The 12778-nt window shown below is 45.9% G+C and overlaps 2 protein-coding genes across 5 annotated transcripts in view; one reads left to right on the plus strand and one right to left on the minus strand.

Moving 5' to 3' along the window:
• APH1B (aph-1B gamma-secretase subunit) overlaps positions 1 to 7335 on the minus strand; it is a 75928-nt gene extending 68593 nt beyond the window's left edge. Inside the window, exon 1 of one of the 2 annotated variants that reach the window (XM_078685270.1) lies at positions 6883 to 7335. In XM_078685270.1, the coding sequence (XP_078541396.1) occupies positions 6883 to 6995 (113 nt within the window). In that variant the 5' untranslated portion in view covers positions 6996 to 7335. The remainder of the gene's footprint in view (positions 1 to 6882) is intronic. The other variant, XM_078685271.1, reaches the window with a different exon arrangement.
• A 113-nt stretch (positions 7336 to 7448) lies between these two features.
• The window catches only part of LOC144826671 (uncharacterized), a 201854-nt gene continuing 196524 nt past the window's right edge, over positions 7449 to 12778 (plus strand). For all 3 annotated transcript variants that reach the window (XM_078685266.1, XM_078685267.1, XM_078685269.1), the window contains exon 1: positions 7449 to 7616. In XM_078685266.1, coding sequence (XP_078541392.1) covers positions 7593 to 7616 — 24 coding nt within the window. In that variant the 5' untranslated portion in view covers positions 7449 to 7592. The remainder of the gene's footprint in view (positions 7617 to 12778) is intronic.

Below are 12778 nucleotides of genomic sequence, written 5' to 3' on the forward strand. Positions count from 1 at the left end.
GAGAAATGACCCTTCGGGACACTCAGAAAGAGAACAAAGGGAACAATAAGATCAGACTGATCACTAACTATGATAATGCAGCAACTGTATTGAGAAACAGTATGCACAAACATTGGTGGATATTAAACAATGATAAAGTTCTGAACAAATATATCACCAAAAATCCTCTCATAACATATAGAAAGGGTAGAAGTATAAAATCCTGGATAAGTCCAACTTACCCAGTGAGATCCGGAATAGTTCCTGACTGGCTGACACAAAAAAGCATTGGCTTCCACAAATGTGGAATTTGCAAAATTTGTCCCATGGCTATGAATAAAACCAAAACGTTTCGCAACTACATGGGAAAAGAATTTGTAATTAAACAATTACTCAATTGCAATAGCTGCTTTGTAGTCTATATGATTAAATGCATTTGTGGCAGTTTCTATATAGGTAGCACTAAAAGAATGGTAAAAGAGAGGATGTTTGAACATATAAGAGCCATCAAACACCAAGACACTAGATATAACACCGCGACACACGTGAACCAGTGTCCTAAACAAGGCAAACAGAAAACAATTAGCTTCTGTGCAATAGATCAGGTAAAAAATGATCCAAGAGGAGGCAATAGAGAATTGGCCTTGAGGCGCAGAGAAGCGTCATGGATACTGACCATGCGTGCGGTGGAGTATGGGATGAACTCAGACCAGGAACTTCATTACTATCTGGGGGACTAAGTATAACATTAGACCGATATACTAATAAAAGAGATGTTTGTTATTTATAACTGAACTGCATATAATGATGGTCAAACACAACTGAACCGCATATAATGATTTGACCACCATACATCTGTCTGTACCCTGTAACCGCGACTTTGTATTAATGTATTATTTGTACCTTAACTAATAACTGTAACTATATGTATGACAATTAACAATGTATTCATAATAACAGATATATTTGGCCCCACAGTTCTCACTTGACACCATAAATCACTGAGTAGTCAATGCAATTACAGGCTATATTTAGCTACTGTATTACACGTTATTATAAGTAGATCTAAGAGCACCAAAGTACTGAAATGGCAAGGATATAGTGTTCTCGGTTAATACTTACATACCATTCAAAGATGGCCGAATGCGTTTAGGTGTATCACCACCACGTCTGTTTCTTGAACCGGACGGGCAAGCCGTGTTATATATACTAGCTTCCGGGTTAGATTTGCTGACTTTCAAAATACGGAAGACCGGTAGAGACACAAGTGGGACTTTTTGCCGCCCCAGGACTCCTCAATATTAGGAGGTAAGCGACGAGCATCCAACGGGTCTCAGGAACCTTTCGAAATGGCAAATAGCATTAGATTACTTCGAACTTTCTCGCACTAACACGAGCCATTGGCTTTTATTTTGGCAGCGGGCGCAAACCTGACTCCGTCAATATTACTGGAGGAAGGACCTTTAAGATTTTTAACTTATGCCGGGATTTAACTAATAGATTGCCGGAGTACGGGGAACTGCAAGAATTACCGATTTGAAGGTAAGCTCTTACCAGAGATTGGTGGGATTAAATATCCAATTACGGTCGTTTTTTATACTAGAACGGGACAATATGCATTCATTTGTGATTTTCAGCGGACACGCTTGTTACTGACTAAAGACCTGACAGAGAGGAAGAATCTTTGCCCATGCCATAAGCTGGGCCGGAAATATAACCAGCTAGAAGGTACGTCCTATGCCTTGGGCACACAATTATAATATAACATTGTCTAGATGGTGGAGGTGTATATGTACCTTGCAGGGAATCTAATATCCCATCTCAACCTGGTCGTTTTAGGAACACAGGTCCACTAGCAATTTGATATCAGGTAAGCCTGAGTATGAAGTACTCAGCATTCTTATGAAGCTAACGGAGCACTTTTCTAATATACTTTCCTGATTGAATTTTAGACCCGGCACTACTAATTCACAAAATTCAACACTATAAAGATTGCCAACTACTGGGGTGAGCACAAGTCCATTTATTATACTCACTATAGCACGATATACATAAGAATAATCAGCACGAACTGTGGGGTATGATTTCTTTTCCTTTACCTGGAAAGGTTGTTACTTGTATCGGTATGGGAGATGATTTTTAATCCCTCCTCCTTTTTCTCCTCAAATGCACGGATCCATACCGCACAATGATGTGCATGAGAAATGTTTTCTCCCACTTATTTGCATGTAAAAATTCATTGACTTAATGTAGACTTGCAAATCACGAGATAATGGATCTCGCAACTCCAATATATCTTTGTATTGTATCTTTTCCCAGCCCTGATGAAGTCGAGGGTTTCTGCCCTATCGACGAAACACGTGTTGGCTGGACTGAGGGAAAGTCTTTGAAATTAAAAGAACCAATCTTCTTCTTCACGTCGTGTAATTTTGTGAAATTTGAAAATATTGAATGACAAGTCTTTATGTATAAATCTTTATTGGTGTGATAGGTTATAAACTTCAATGCTCAACATGTCACAAAAAGAATTGTTCAAAGTAGTATTTTATTAGTAAACATGTATTTATTTCAATGTATCAACGTTTATAAATATAATTATTCCACATACATTTAACATAAAATTTCAATTAATGTATTACAACTCTTCCATTCCCTCTGAAAACAAATGCTATCATACTGCATACATACCATTCGTAACAACAGTTAAAAGCATTCTTCAAATACACTGTGCTTCAACATTATTTAGCAAGCAGACGCAAGGAGACTTCCTAAAGCTGGACATCAACGGTAGGAAATCAACAATTGGTAATCGCAATCATACTCATTTTTTTTTACTTTGTTTTTATTATCTTTCAAAAACTTTGCAGTTTACAGTGTGTCTGTTTTTTGGATCACTAGTGTCACTACTGTTCAGATCGTAACTTTACAGAGATAGAACACTCATTATCAGCTGACACTTCAAGATATTATAGCAGATACAGATTGCTTGTGTCCATTACAGTTCTAATATCGTAACACATGGAGACAACGTATGCTTACTTTTATAACAACATAACATTGATTCTCAGCACGTAGAGCCTTTACAATAGTGATAATTTTCACCGTGCGCCATCCTCACAACTTCCCCCCACCGCCCACATGCTCCGCCCAGCATATCTTTTTATCCGTACAGTGTTCACCCAGTCCCCCATTCCGTTCAATGTACAACATTTGCAATTCAGATGGTGTATCCCTTGGTACGCGGGGGCTAAGTATATACATGGGAAGGAAGATGGAGAGGACCCTCAAGCGCCTGCACAGAGCGGGGAGAACGCAGCACCTTATTCTGACCCACGCTCCCCGTATTATGTGTCAGCTGCACTCTCATGTCCGTCCACAGCCATGGGTGTGGCTGGCTGCAACTGCGAATGGTCGCGCTGATCTGCGCAAAAGTCAGAGAATCGCATCCCCTCGATGAAGACCCACACTTTCCGCCTGTGCCCAGCACAGCAGGGATTAGTACCAGGTGACAGTTACCGGGGGTGGGTGGGAGAGGAGATTTCTATTGGCGTGTGAGCTGCCGATTGGCGACTAGAAGTCCCTGATGTATATACCCGGCGGTCACCTTGTGCCCTTTGGATCTGGGGTACAGCCCCAAAATACACTGTTCCCACGTCCAGTCGAGTTCCCGTTCCGTGCACAGAGCCAAACAGGCGGTGACAGCGCCCCAGTATGTCTGAATGGCAGTGATCGTAATCATACTCACTGTTTCCATGTGCAAAATTTATGTACAAGAACGCCACCGGCTGACACCATCACCTCATCAAATGCGCCAAAAGGGCCTCCTTCAATGACCGCCTAGACAACAACGCGCACAACAGCAAAGAGCTCTTCAACATTGTGAAGGAACTCTCCAACCCCAGGTCTAACACCAACGAAGTCCCACCCTTGGACTCGCTGGCCACCTTCTTCCACCGCAAGATCGCAGACATCCCCGACAGCATCAACGCCACGACCGTCCCGACAACTACTGAGACCTCGGCCCCCAGGACCACCATCCGCATCAACCGCCTGCTCTCCTGGGCCAACATCAACAACGATGACACCATCAAGATCATGAACACCATCCACTCCGGATCTCCGTCAGACCCATGCCCACACCACATCTTCAACAAAGCCAGCACAGTCATCGCACCCCATCTCCGGAAAATCATCAACACCTCCATCGAGCCAGCAACATTCCCGGAGAGCTGGAAGCACGCCGAGATCAACAACTTACTCAAGATACCCAAGGTGGACCCCAAGAACTTCCGGCCCATCTCCCTGCTCCCGTTCCCGGCAAAGGTCATTGAGAAGACAGTCAACGAACAACTGACCCGCTACCTCTAGGAGAACAACATCCTGGACCCTTCCCAGTCCAGGTTCCGCAGCAACCACAGCACCGAGACTGCCCTCTTCGCCGCCACCGATGATATTAAGTCCCTGCTGGACAACGGAGAAACTGCGGCCCTCATTCCTCCTGGACCTGTCAGCCGCCTTCAACACGGTCTGCCACCACACATTACGAACACGCCTCCACAATGTCGGGATCCAAGAGAAGGCCCTGGACTGGACCACTTCCTTCCGATCCGGCAGAACAAAGAGCTTCAGCCTTCCCCGCTTCCGCTCCGAAGCCACCAAGATCATCTGCGGTGTACCCCTGGGCTTATCCCTCAGCCCAACTCTGTTTAACATCTACATGGCACCCGTCGGCACGACCTCAACATCATCTCCTACGCCGATGACACCCAGCTGATCCTCTCCCTCACAAAGGACCCCACACTGCCAAAACCAACCTTCACAAAGGAATGAAGGCCGTCGCTGAATGGATGAGTAACAGCCGACTGAAAGCATAACTTGGACAAGACGGAGGTCCTCATCCTCGGATCCACCCCTTCGGCATGGGACGACTCCTGGTGGCCGACCGCACTGGGAACCGCTCCTACACCCACTGGCCACGCACGCAACCTAGGCGTCATACTCGAGTCCACCCTCTCCATGACTAAACAGGTCAACGCCGTCTCCTCCTCCTGCTTCAACACCCTCCGCAGGATCTACAAGTGGATCCCCACTGAAACGAGAAGAACGGTCACCCAGGCCCTCGTCAGCAGCAGGTTGGACTATGGCAATACGCGGCGGCAAGACTGCTCTCTGGCACCTCTAAATTTAACCCGATCAGCCAAACAATCAGGAATTACCATTGGTTGACAATCAGAAATCGGATTAAATTTAAAACTCTTTGCCTAACTTTTAAAGCATTTCATAAACAAGGGCCAGAATTTCTTTTCTTTTTTGCTGCTAGACTTTGGAACTCGCTTCCATTACTGATTAGATCAAGTCAATCTTTGTTCCAATTCAGGAAATTGCTGAAGACATGGTTGTTTGACCAGTAACCTGTTTATCCCTGTTACTCCCGACAGTTGTTCCATCTTCCCCTGCTGAGACTGATACTGAAATCACAGCGCCTAGACGCCCACGGGCATTCGTTGCGCTCTATAAATTGTAAAAATAAATAAATACCCTCTAAGCAGGAGCCTCGGCCAAACTCCTGAGACAGCTCCAACGCATCCAGAGCGCCTCTGCACGCCTCGACATCCCTTGCCGCAGCCACATCACACCCTACCCGAGAGACCTGCATTGGCTCCCGGTCAGCAAGAGGATAACCTTCAAGCTTCTCACCCATGCACACAAGGCACTCAACAATTCCGGACCAACGTACCTCAACAGACAACTCCGCTTCTACATCCCCACCCGCCAGCTCTGCTGACCTCGCCCTCCCCACAGTCCCCCGCTTCCAAAGAGCGACCTCCGGCGGCAGATCGTTCTCCCACCTCGCCGCCAAGACCTGGAACACCCTCCCCATCCACCTACGGCAGACCCAAAACCTGCTGACCTTCAGAAAACTCCTCAAGACCTGGCTATGCAAGCAGTAGCAGTAGCAGCATTCCCCACCCCAGTGCCATGAGACCCTCACGGGTGAGTAGTGCGCTTTACAAATTATATGACTGATTGATTGAATGCAATAAGGCAAACAGAAACTACTGAAAAAGTGGTTAGTGTTGGTCTCAGAAACCTTTACTCCGTTTGTTAGGAAGAGGCCACCCAATAACTTGCACCAGGTATAAACATGGCATCTCATGGCCGCCACTTCAGAACACGTGCTAAACCTGTGAAAAACAAAGCTGTGGACTCCAAGGGTCCACTGGCTGATCTTCTGTGTGCCTACAGGCAGACGACAAGCAGCAAGAGAACTTTTCCGGGAATTATCCAGCTGAGTGGCAAGTGGACCTGGAATAAACCTTGCTGTTGGCCTCTGCCTGATACATGTGGGTCTCTAGGTACCTTCCTCCCAGTCTACTGTGATTTTCTGCCCTATTGGTACTTATTTTGTTTATTAAATTGTACTCTTTCTTATTCAGTTTGGGATTTGTCTTGTTTTGCATTTTGACTTTAATACTGCTTAGGGGTGTATAAATATTCACACATTGCCTTAAATTAACCCTGTCTGCCCTGTGCCACAGCTACTCGGAAGTTGGACTCCGGTTAATTTAGTGACAAGAGTTGAGATTATTCCTTGAAGCGGGCCATTTCCCACCCCAAATAATAATCCAAATTATTACAGCTAGACAGTTTTGTGTTGATTTTAGGTAAAACTACAGCAAGCTGGGAGCGAATGCTCAGTAATTGATGACTGGGAAGAAGAAATCGGACTTGGGGTAATGACCTGGCAGAAGACACCCAATCTTACTCTCACCCTGCTAGCTCAATCATTCTTGATCTCCCGCTCTGCCATTTCAAGACAAACTCCTCTCTTGCATCCCTCAATCACTTTCCAGCCCTGTCTCCCCTCCCCCAGCAGCCCTCGCCACAGGGTCGCCTTCTCACCCGGCTATCAGGAAGATGATGCGCAGGGGGTCCGTGGCGATGGTCAGGACGTACAGCGAGAGTGCCGGTCCGAAGGCGATGAAGGTGCAGCCGAAGAACACGGAGAGCGTCATTGCCGAGCCGAAAGTCAGAGAGAGGAAGGACCAGGATACGATAGCAGCAAAGCTTTGCTGGAAGCACTAAACAGACCTGCTTTTGATACACGGAAGTGCTCGTGACACCGACAGGAAGAGGCAGTTCTAAGAACACTGGCAGAGCCGTTGGCCAGCTGGGAACCCAATACACACTGTAGCTATAAGTATAGTTACCACTATGCTGAAGCTGGATAATTTTGGTGGATACATTCTAAATTATTTTTTAACTCAGTACGTTCACAACAAGTAATTTGGGCTATTGGTCCTCTGCTCTGCTATGTCTCTGAGGGCAACTTCCATTTGGTAGTGAATGCTGACTGCGCATGCGTACTAAGCGATCAAATCCTGCCACAGGTGTTTATTGAGTCTTTGTGCGCACGCGCAAGTTGTTAGTGTCACGTGGACTACGCATGTGAAGTGTGACTCGCGGAAGTGCCTTGCTGCAAAAGAAGTATTGAGAAGCAAGGAGCTCTGTGTATTCCCGGTGTAACCTGATGACCCGTAGTACGCTTTACCTCAAAAGCAACTCGGACGCAGATATTGGTACTGGGTGGTCCAGTGAAAGAGAGGCGAAACATGTCTGCGCAGAAATCAAAGAAGGTGAGCGGTGACCTAGGTGGGCAGAGACTCCCGAGAGGATGTACTTCTATTCCCTGAATGGACCCAACTATTACTGATACATTCGAGTGTAATGATAACATGTTGAATGTGTGTAAAACGAGAAGGTCAGCATAGGACACTAACTTCTAGATGTCATGATGGAAAACAAAGGCACTTAGCTTGTCAACTTCGCAATACTTTAAGAGACTCTGATTTGGAGGAAAGTTTTTGACTTTGATCAACGTCTGTATGTGAGAAATATACATGCGCTGTGAGATGGCTTGGGCTGTACGAGTAATAAGCACTAGTAATAATTTAAATACCACTTACAAATGCATTTTTTTTATTGAATTTCTTCTATGGCTCTATTCATCCCAAAGGATAATGTCAGAATGCTTTACATCACACACACATATCAATCTATCAATCAATCAGGGGAATTGTAAGTGCGCTACTCACCCGTGAGGGTCTCTTGGCGCCGGGGGATGGGGTGGGGGAATCCGCTGGTCTGTTTAGCCAAAGAACCAGGTCTTGAGAGTTTTTCTGAAGGTGTTAAGGGAGGGTGCGCGTCTGATGTCTGCCAGTAGCTCATCTTGGCTGCAATGTGAGAGAAGGATCTTCTGCTTGCTCTGGCGATGCGCGGGGTCTCGGCCAGTGCGCGGTTGGAGGATGGAGGTTTCTTTTGGGTATGTGGAAGTTGATTCTGTCATTAAGGTATTCGGGTCCGTTGTTGTGTAGGCATTTGTAGGCGTGGGTGAGGATTTTGAAAGTGATTCTTTTCTCCACCGCGAGCCTGCGGAGTCTTTGTAGGTGTTGGCTGATGTGTTCTTGCCGAGGGATGCCGAGTACGAGTCTGGCTGCGGTGTTTTGGATGGTCTGGAGTTTCCGGAGTAGAGACTTGTTGATGCCGGCGTAGAGTACGTTTCCATAGGCCACTCTGCTGGTGATGAGTGCGTGGGTGACCGTCTACCTTGACCCGGGGGGATCCATTTGAAGGTCTTACCGAATATGCAGAGGGTGTTGAAGCAGCTGGATGTGATCGCGTTGAGCTGTCGGTTCATGGTGAGTGAGAAGTTGAGGATGATACCCAGGTTCTTGGCTTGGTCTGAGGGGGTGGGTAGGCTCCAGAGGGCTGTCGGCCATCAGGTGTTGTCCCATGCTGAAGGGATGGATCCGAGGACTAGGACTTCTGGTTTTGCTGCGTTGAGTTTCAGACAGCTGTACGTCATCCAGTCTGCGACGTCTTGCATTCCTTTCTGGAAGTTGAGTTTAGCGGTGGTGGGGTCTCGGGTGAGGGATAGGATGAGCTGGATGTCGGCGTCGGATACAATGCTGAGGCCATATTTTCGTACAATGCCTGCGAGGGGCGCCTTGTAGCTATTGAAGAGGGTTGGGCTCAGTGAAAATCCCTGTGGGACTCCACAGGTGATATTCGTAGGATCAGAGAGGAAGGGTGTTATCCAGACACAATGCTCTATACAAATGTGTAAATCAGTGGACAAGAAATGGTATGTAAGACAATGAGGGTTACAAAGTGTAGGACTCACATATCCTTAATCATAGGCATTATATATGATGAGTGCTTGGCCTGGAGCAACACAAACTCAAGATTTAAAGCATAAAACGGTGGTTGTTGTCTGTACTAATACGACTTTATTACTACCGAAACAAACCAACTTTTTCACAACATCCTTAGAATAAAGATTGAGAAAAATAAACGAAGGTTCTAAAGCTATGCCTTGCAGTTTGCAATAATTCCTTGTTACTGCTTGAAAAGGGACTGTGCTATATATGAAAAAGTGTAACCTATGAACTCCAAGCAACAAAATGATTGCTGTGACAAGAGCAGTAACCCACTGAGCTCTCCACAAAAAATACAAATCTGTGCTATGAATGTTACACACTGTGCTTTGCGGCAGGTACATTAACCTTAAGTACTACTTTATGATGAGTCATAACTAGACAATACGCAGCTCTCTTAAGCATGTGCACTAACCACCATAGTAAACTTACCATTATCATTATTCCCGGGACATTTCTGAGAACACAAAGATTTAAGTTCTGTAGCAGGTGCCTTAACCTTGTAAGATATTTAAAAATGTAGCCTGCTTGTGACTGATTAAGTATGCCGGAACAGATTTACTATCACATTTGTCCTTGGTACCTGATTCATTGTGGCAGAGTTTTTTTTTGGAGGGGAGGCGTGGAGGGCAATGTATAAGTTGACTCTTAGACTCCGCTTTTCATGACACTGCCCTCCATGTCACCATCTCCCTTCTGCTGGACTTCCACACATTGACTACCTATAATAGGATCCCAAAGTAAACATTTTTATTTCCAGCTGTGCAGCCAATCTGTGTGTGTGTAGTAACCATCCATCCTCCATACTGTACTGAGACCACACTATGTGAGCCAACCTAGGATTGGCTGATACGTTTCTCAGACAATTCTAGCACTCTTCACACTGCTTGTTGTCTGCATTTGATGGCACGCTTGGTATGACTTTGGAGCAAAACCAAAGGGGAAAATGGATGGAGTGTTGAACATTGCAAGCACTCACCCCTAGTCAACTGATCTAGTTCAACAACTTGAACAGCTGTTTGCTGTTTGTCTTACACTCTGATACCGTGCTGCATACTTAACAAGTGCTGGGAGGAGGGAGGGTTGGGGGAATGAGGGTCGGTGAGCTCAACACGGTATACATCGAAATACCTGTATTTTGTGGCGTGCTCTGGGTCAGCCGGTGCCCGACCTCGTTCTCATGGCGAGCGGCGCTTTGTTTAACCGACGCACCACAACTTGCTTTCAGTTTTTCTCATAGAGCAATGAGGGAGGAAAGTAATGGCCAGGAGAGAAGCCGGGGAGGGGGTGAAAATAATGGGGTGCAAGGCAGTAATGAGTCTGCAGGGACGAGACTTCCTTCCGGGCGGCCCTCCGCTCTGTATAGTGGTGACGTGGGCGCAGGAGTCCTGGTTGCTAGGCGATCCTCCGGCTGTAGCGTGGCTTCTCTCCTTAGCGAACCCGGCCTGGAGTTTTGTCACGCATGCGTACGATGTAAGGCATCGGACGCATGTGAGACAAAGAGTGCCAATTCACCCACCAATGAAATTACAAACAAGCATTGAAAATGCAATTGGACTCGTATTTTCACTAGACCGATTGCATTTTAAATGGCAGTGCGTGCCTGAAAGAAGGCACGAACGGGAGGGGGCGGGGGTTGGGTGGCAGTCTAAGAAGTTACTGACTATGGGAGGGAACAGGGAGAGGTAGGAAAACAAAACAGTTTTTTAAGTAAAGGGGCCGATAGCCGTGGAAGGACAAAAATGTCATCATGGCAGTCAGGAGGCGGGACTAAGAAACCAAGCACCAATCACAATGCAGTATTTGTGATTAAAGCCAATCAAAAAGATGGGCGGAAAGTGGGTGGAGCTTCCCCCACTACAGTGTATACAGCATCTCTCGAAGAAACAGCGCATGCGCTGCCTGGCGGAGACCTAAAAAGGGTGGGGCTCCATGATGAACCCTGGGGTACCCCCCAAGGCAGTGTAAAATTGGGTGATTTGAATTCGGTAAGAGCTATGAATTGTTCTCTACCAGACAAAAATGATCCAAGGAAGGTCAGAGCTTTTCTTTTTATGCCTATCCCATCAAGGCATTCCAGTAGTTTTTTGTGATTAACAGTATCGAATGCAGCGGAGAGGTCAAGCAGCACAAGTGCGGCATTGCCTCCCGCATCATCCATCTGCCTGATCTGTTCAGATCCCGAGATCAGTGCCAATTCTGTGGTATGGTGCTACCTGAAGCCAAACTGGGTGGCATCGAGGAATTCATGTTTCTCAATGTAGTCAGATATTACCGTATTCATGGCCATCTCGGCCAGAGGGAGGCTGGAGATCTGGCGATACTTATTGGGATCCGCCCCATCTAAGTTGGATATTTTAGAAGAGGAAGAACTAAAGCTAATTTCCAGTTTGTGGGAAAGATGCCTTAAGTGAACATTTGATTGAAGAAGGGAGACAAATGAGTTGGAAATACTTCTGGTAAAAGATGAAAGATCTTGGGGGTGGGCGGTGGGGAGCCAGATTTGGTAGACAGAAGTAGCTTGACGACCTTAACAGGGGTCAATGGTGGGAAGTGAAGCCATTCTGGAGGTTTGAGAGATTCTATAGTGGCTGAGAAGGCTTCCTTGGGCGTGTCAAGGTTAGCTGATGCACATTGGGAGGGGGCAGCACCTTGGGGCAGTGCCATAGAAAAACAACTATAGACTGACTTAACTTTGTCCTGAAAAAAGGTGGCCTAAGAGTTACAGAAAGCTTGGCTCGCCAGTGTATTTGCTATTTCCGGAGGTTAGGCTAGCTTTTTTTTACTGTGGCAAAGAGTTCCTTAGATAATTTTTTTGCTGCTGTTATAGCTGTGGTGAAATAGCTAATTTTTTCATCCTGCATTAATTTTCTGTAATCTGGTAGAGATTGTTTGTAAGCTGTTCTGTCACTGATATCATAATTATATCTCCATTTCCTTTCGAGACGGCGGCACCATTGTTTTTGAAGTTTAAGATGTTCAGTGTGCCAAGGTTCAGAGCACCTTGCCCTGCGGTTAGAAGCAATCTTTTCTGGTAAAACATTATCAATTGAACTGCGGAGCAACTGCTCAAATGCGACTGCCGCTGTATTAGGTTCACTGTTAACCTCAAGGGGATTCTGGGTCAGGGAGCTTTCCTCGGTCTCCATTGAGATTTGGTTCGAAGATCGAAATCTTTTGGGACATTTATTTCTCAGATTCTTTGAACTGAATTGATGAAGAGAAAGAGAGAACATAACAGATTTGTGAATAGACCAGGTTAACGGGAGAGATGGGAGACATTGTAGGAGATTATTATTAGAGAATACTCCGACTAGTAGGTGTCCTGCAGATTGGGTACTACCGATAACCTGCAGTGTAAGCCCTAGACTATTCATGACATCAATAAAACGTGCCGCATCTTTGTTTAAGGGGTCCTCAAGGTGTAAATTGAAGTCACCCAGAAGTGTTAAATCAGACGATTGAGAAATCACATCCAATGACTGACCTAAGCTGTTTAGAAAATCTGCCCTGGGGCCAGGAGGCCGATAAGTTAATAGGCCATTGAAGGAATAACGGTTATTTCCAAGTTTGACAAATTA

The sequence above is a fragment of the Lissotriton helveticus genome, chromosome 3_2 (genome assembly GCF_964261635.1).
Source record: "Lissotriton helveticus chromosome 3_2, aLisHel1.1, whole genome shotgun sequence".
In the NCBI taxonomy this organism is placed as follows: domain Eukaryota; kingdom Metazoa; phylum Chordata; class Amphibia; order Caudata; family Salamandridae; genus Lissotriton; species Lissotriton helveticus.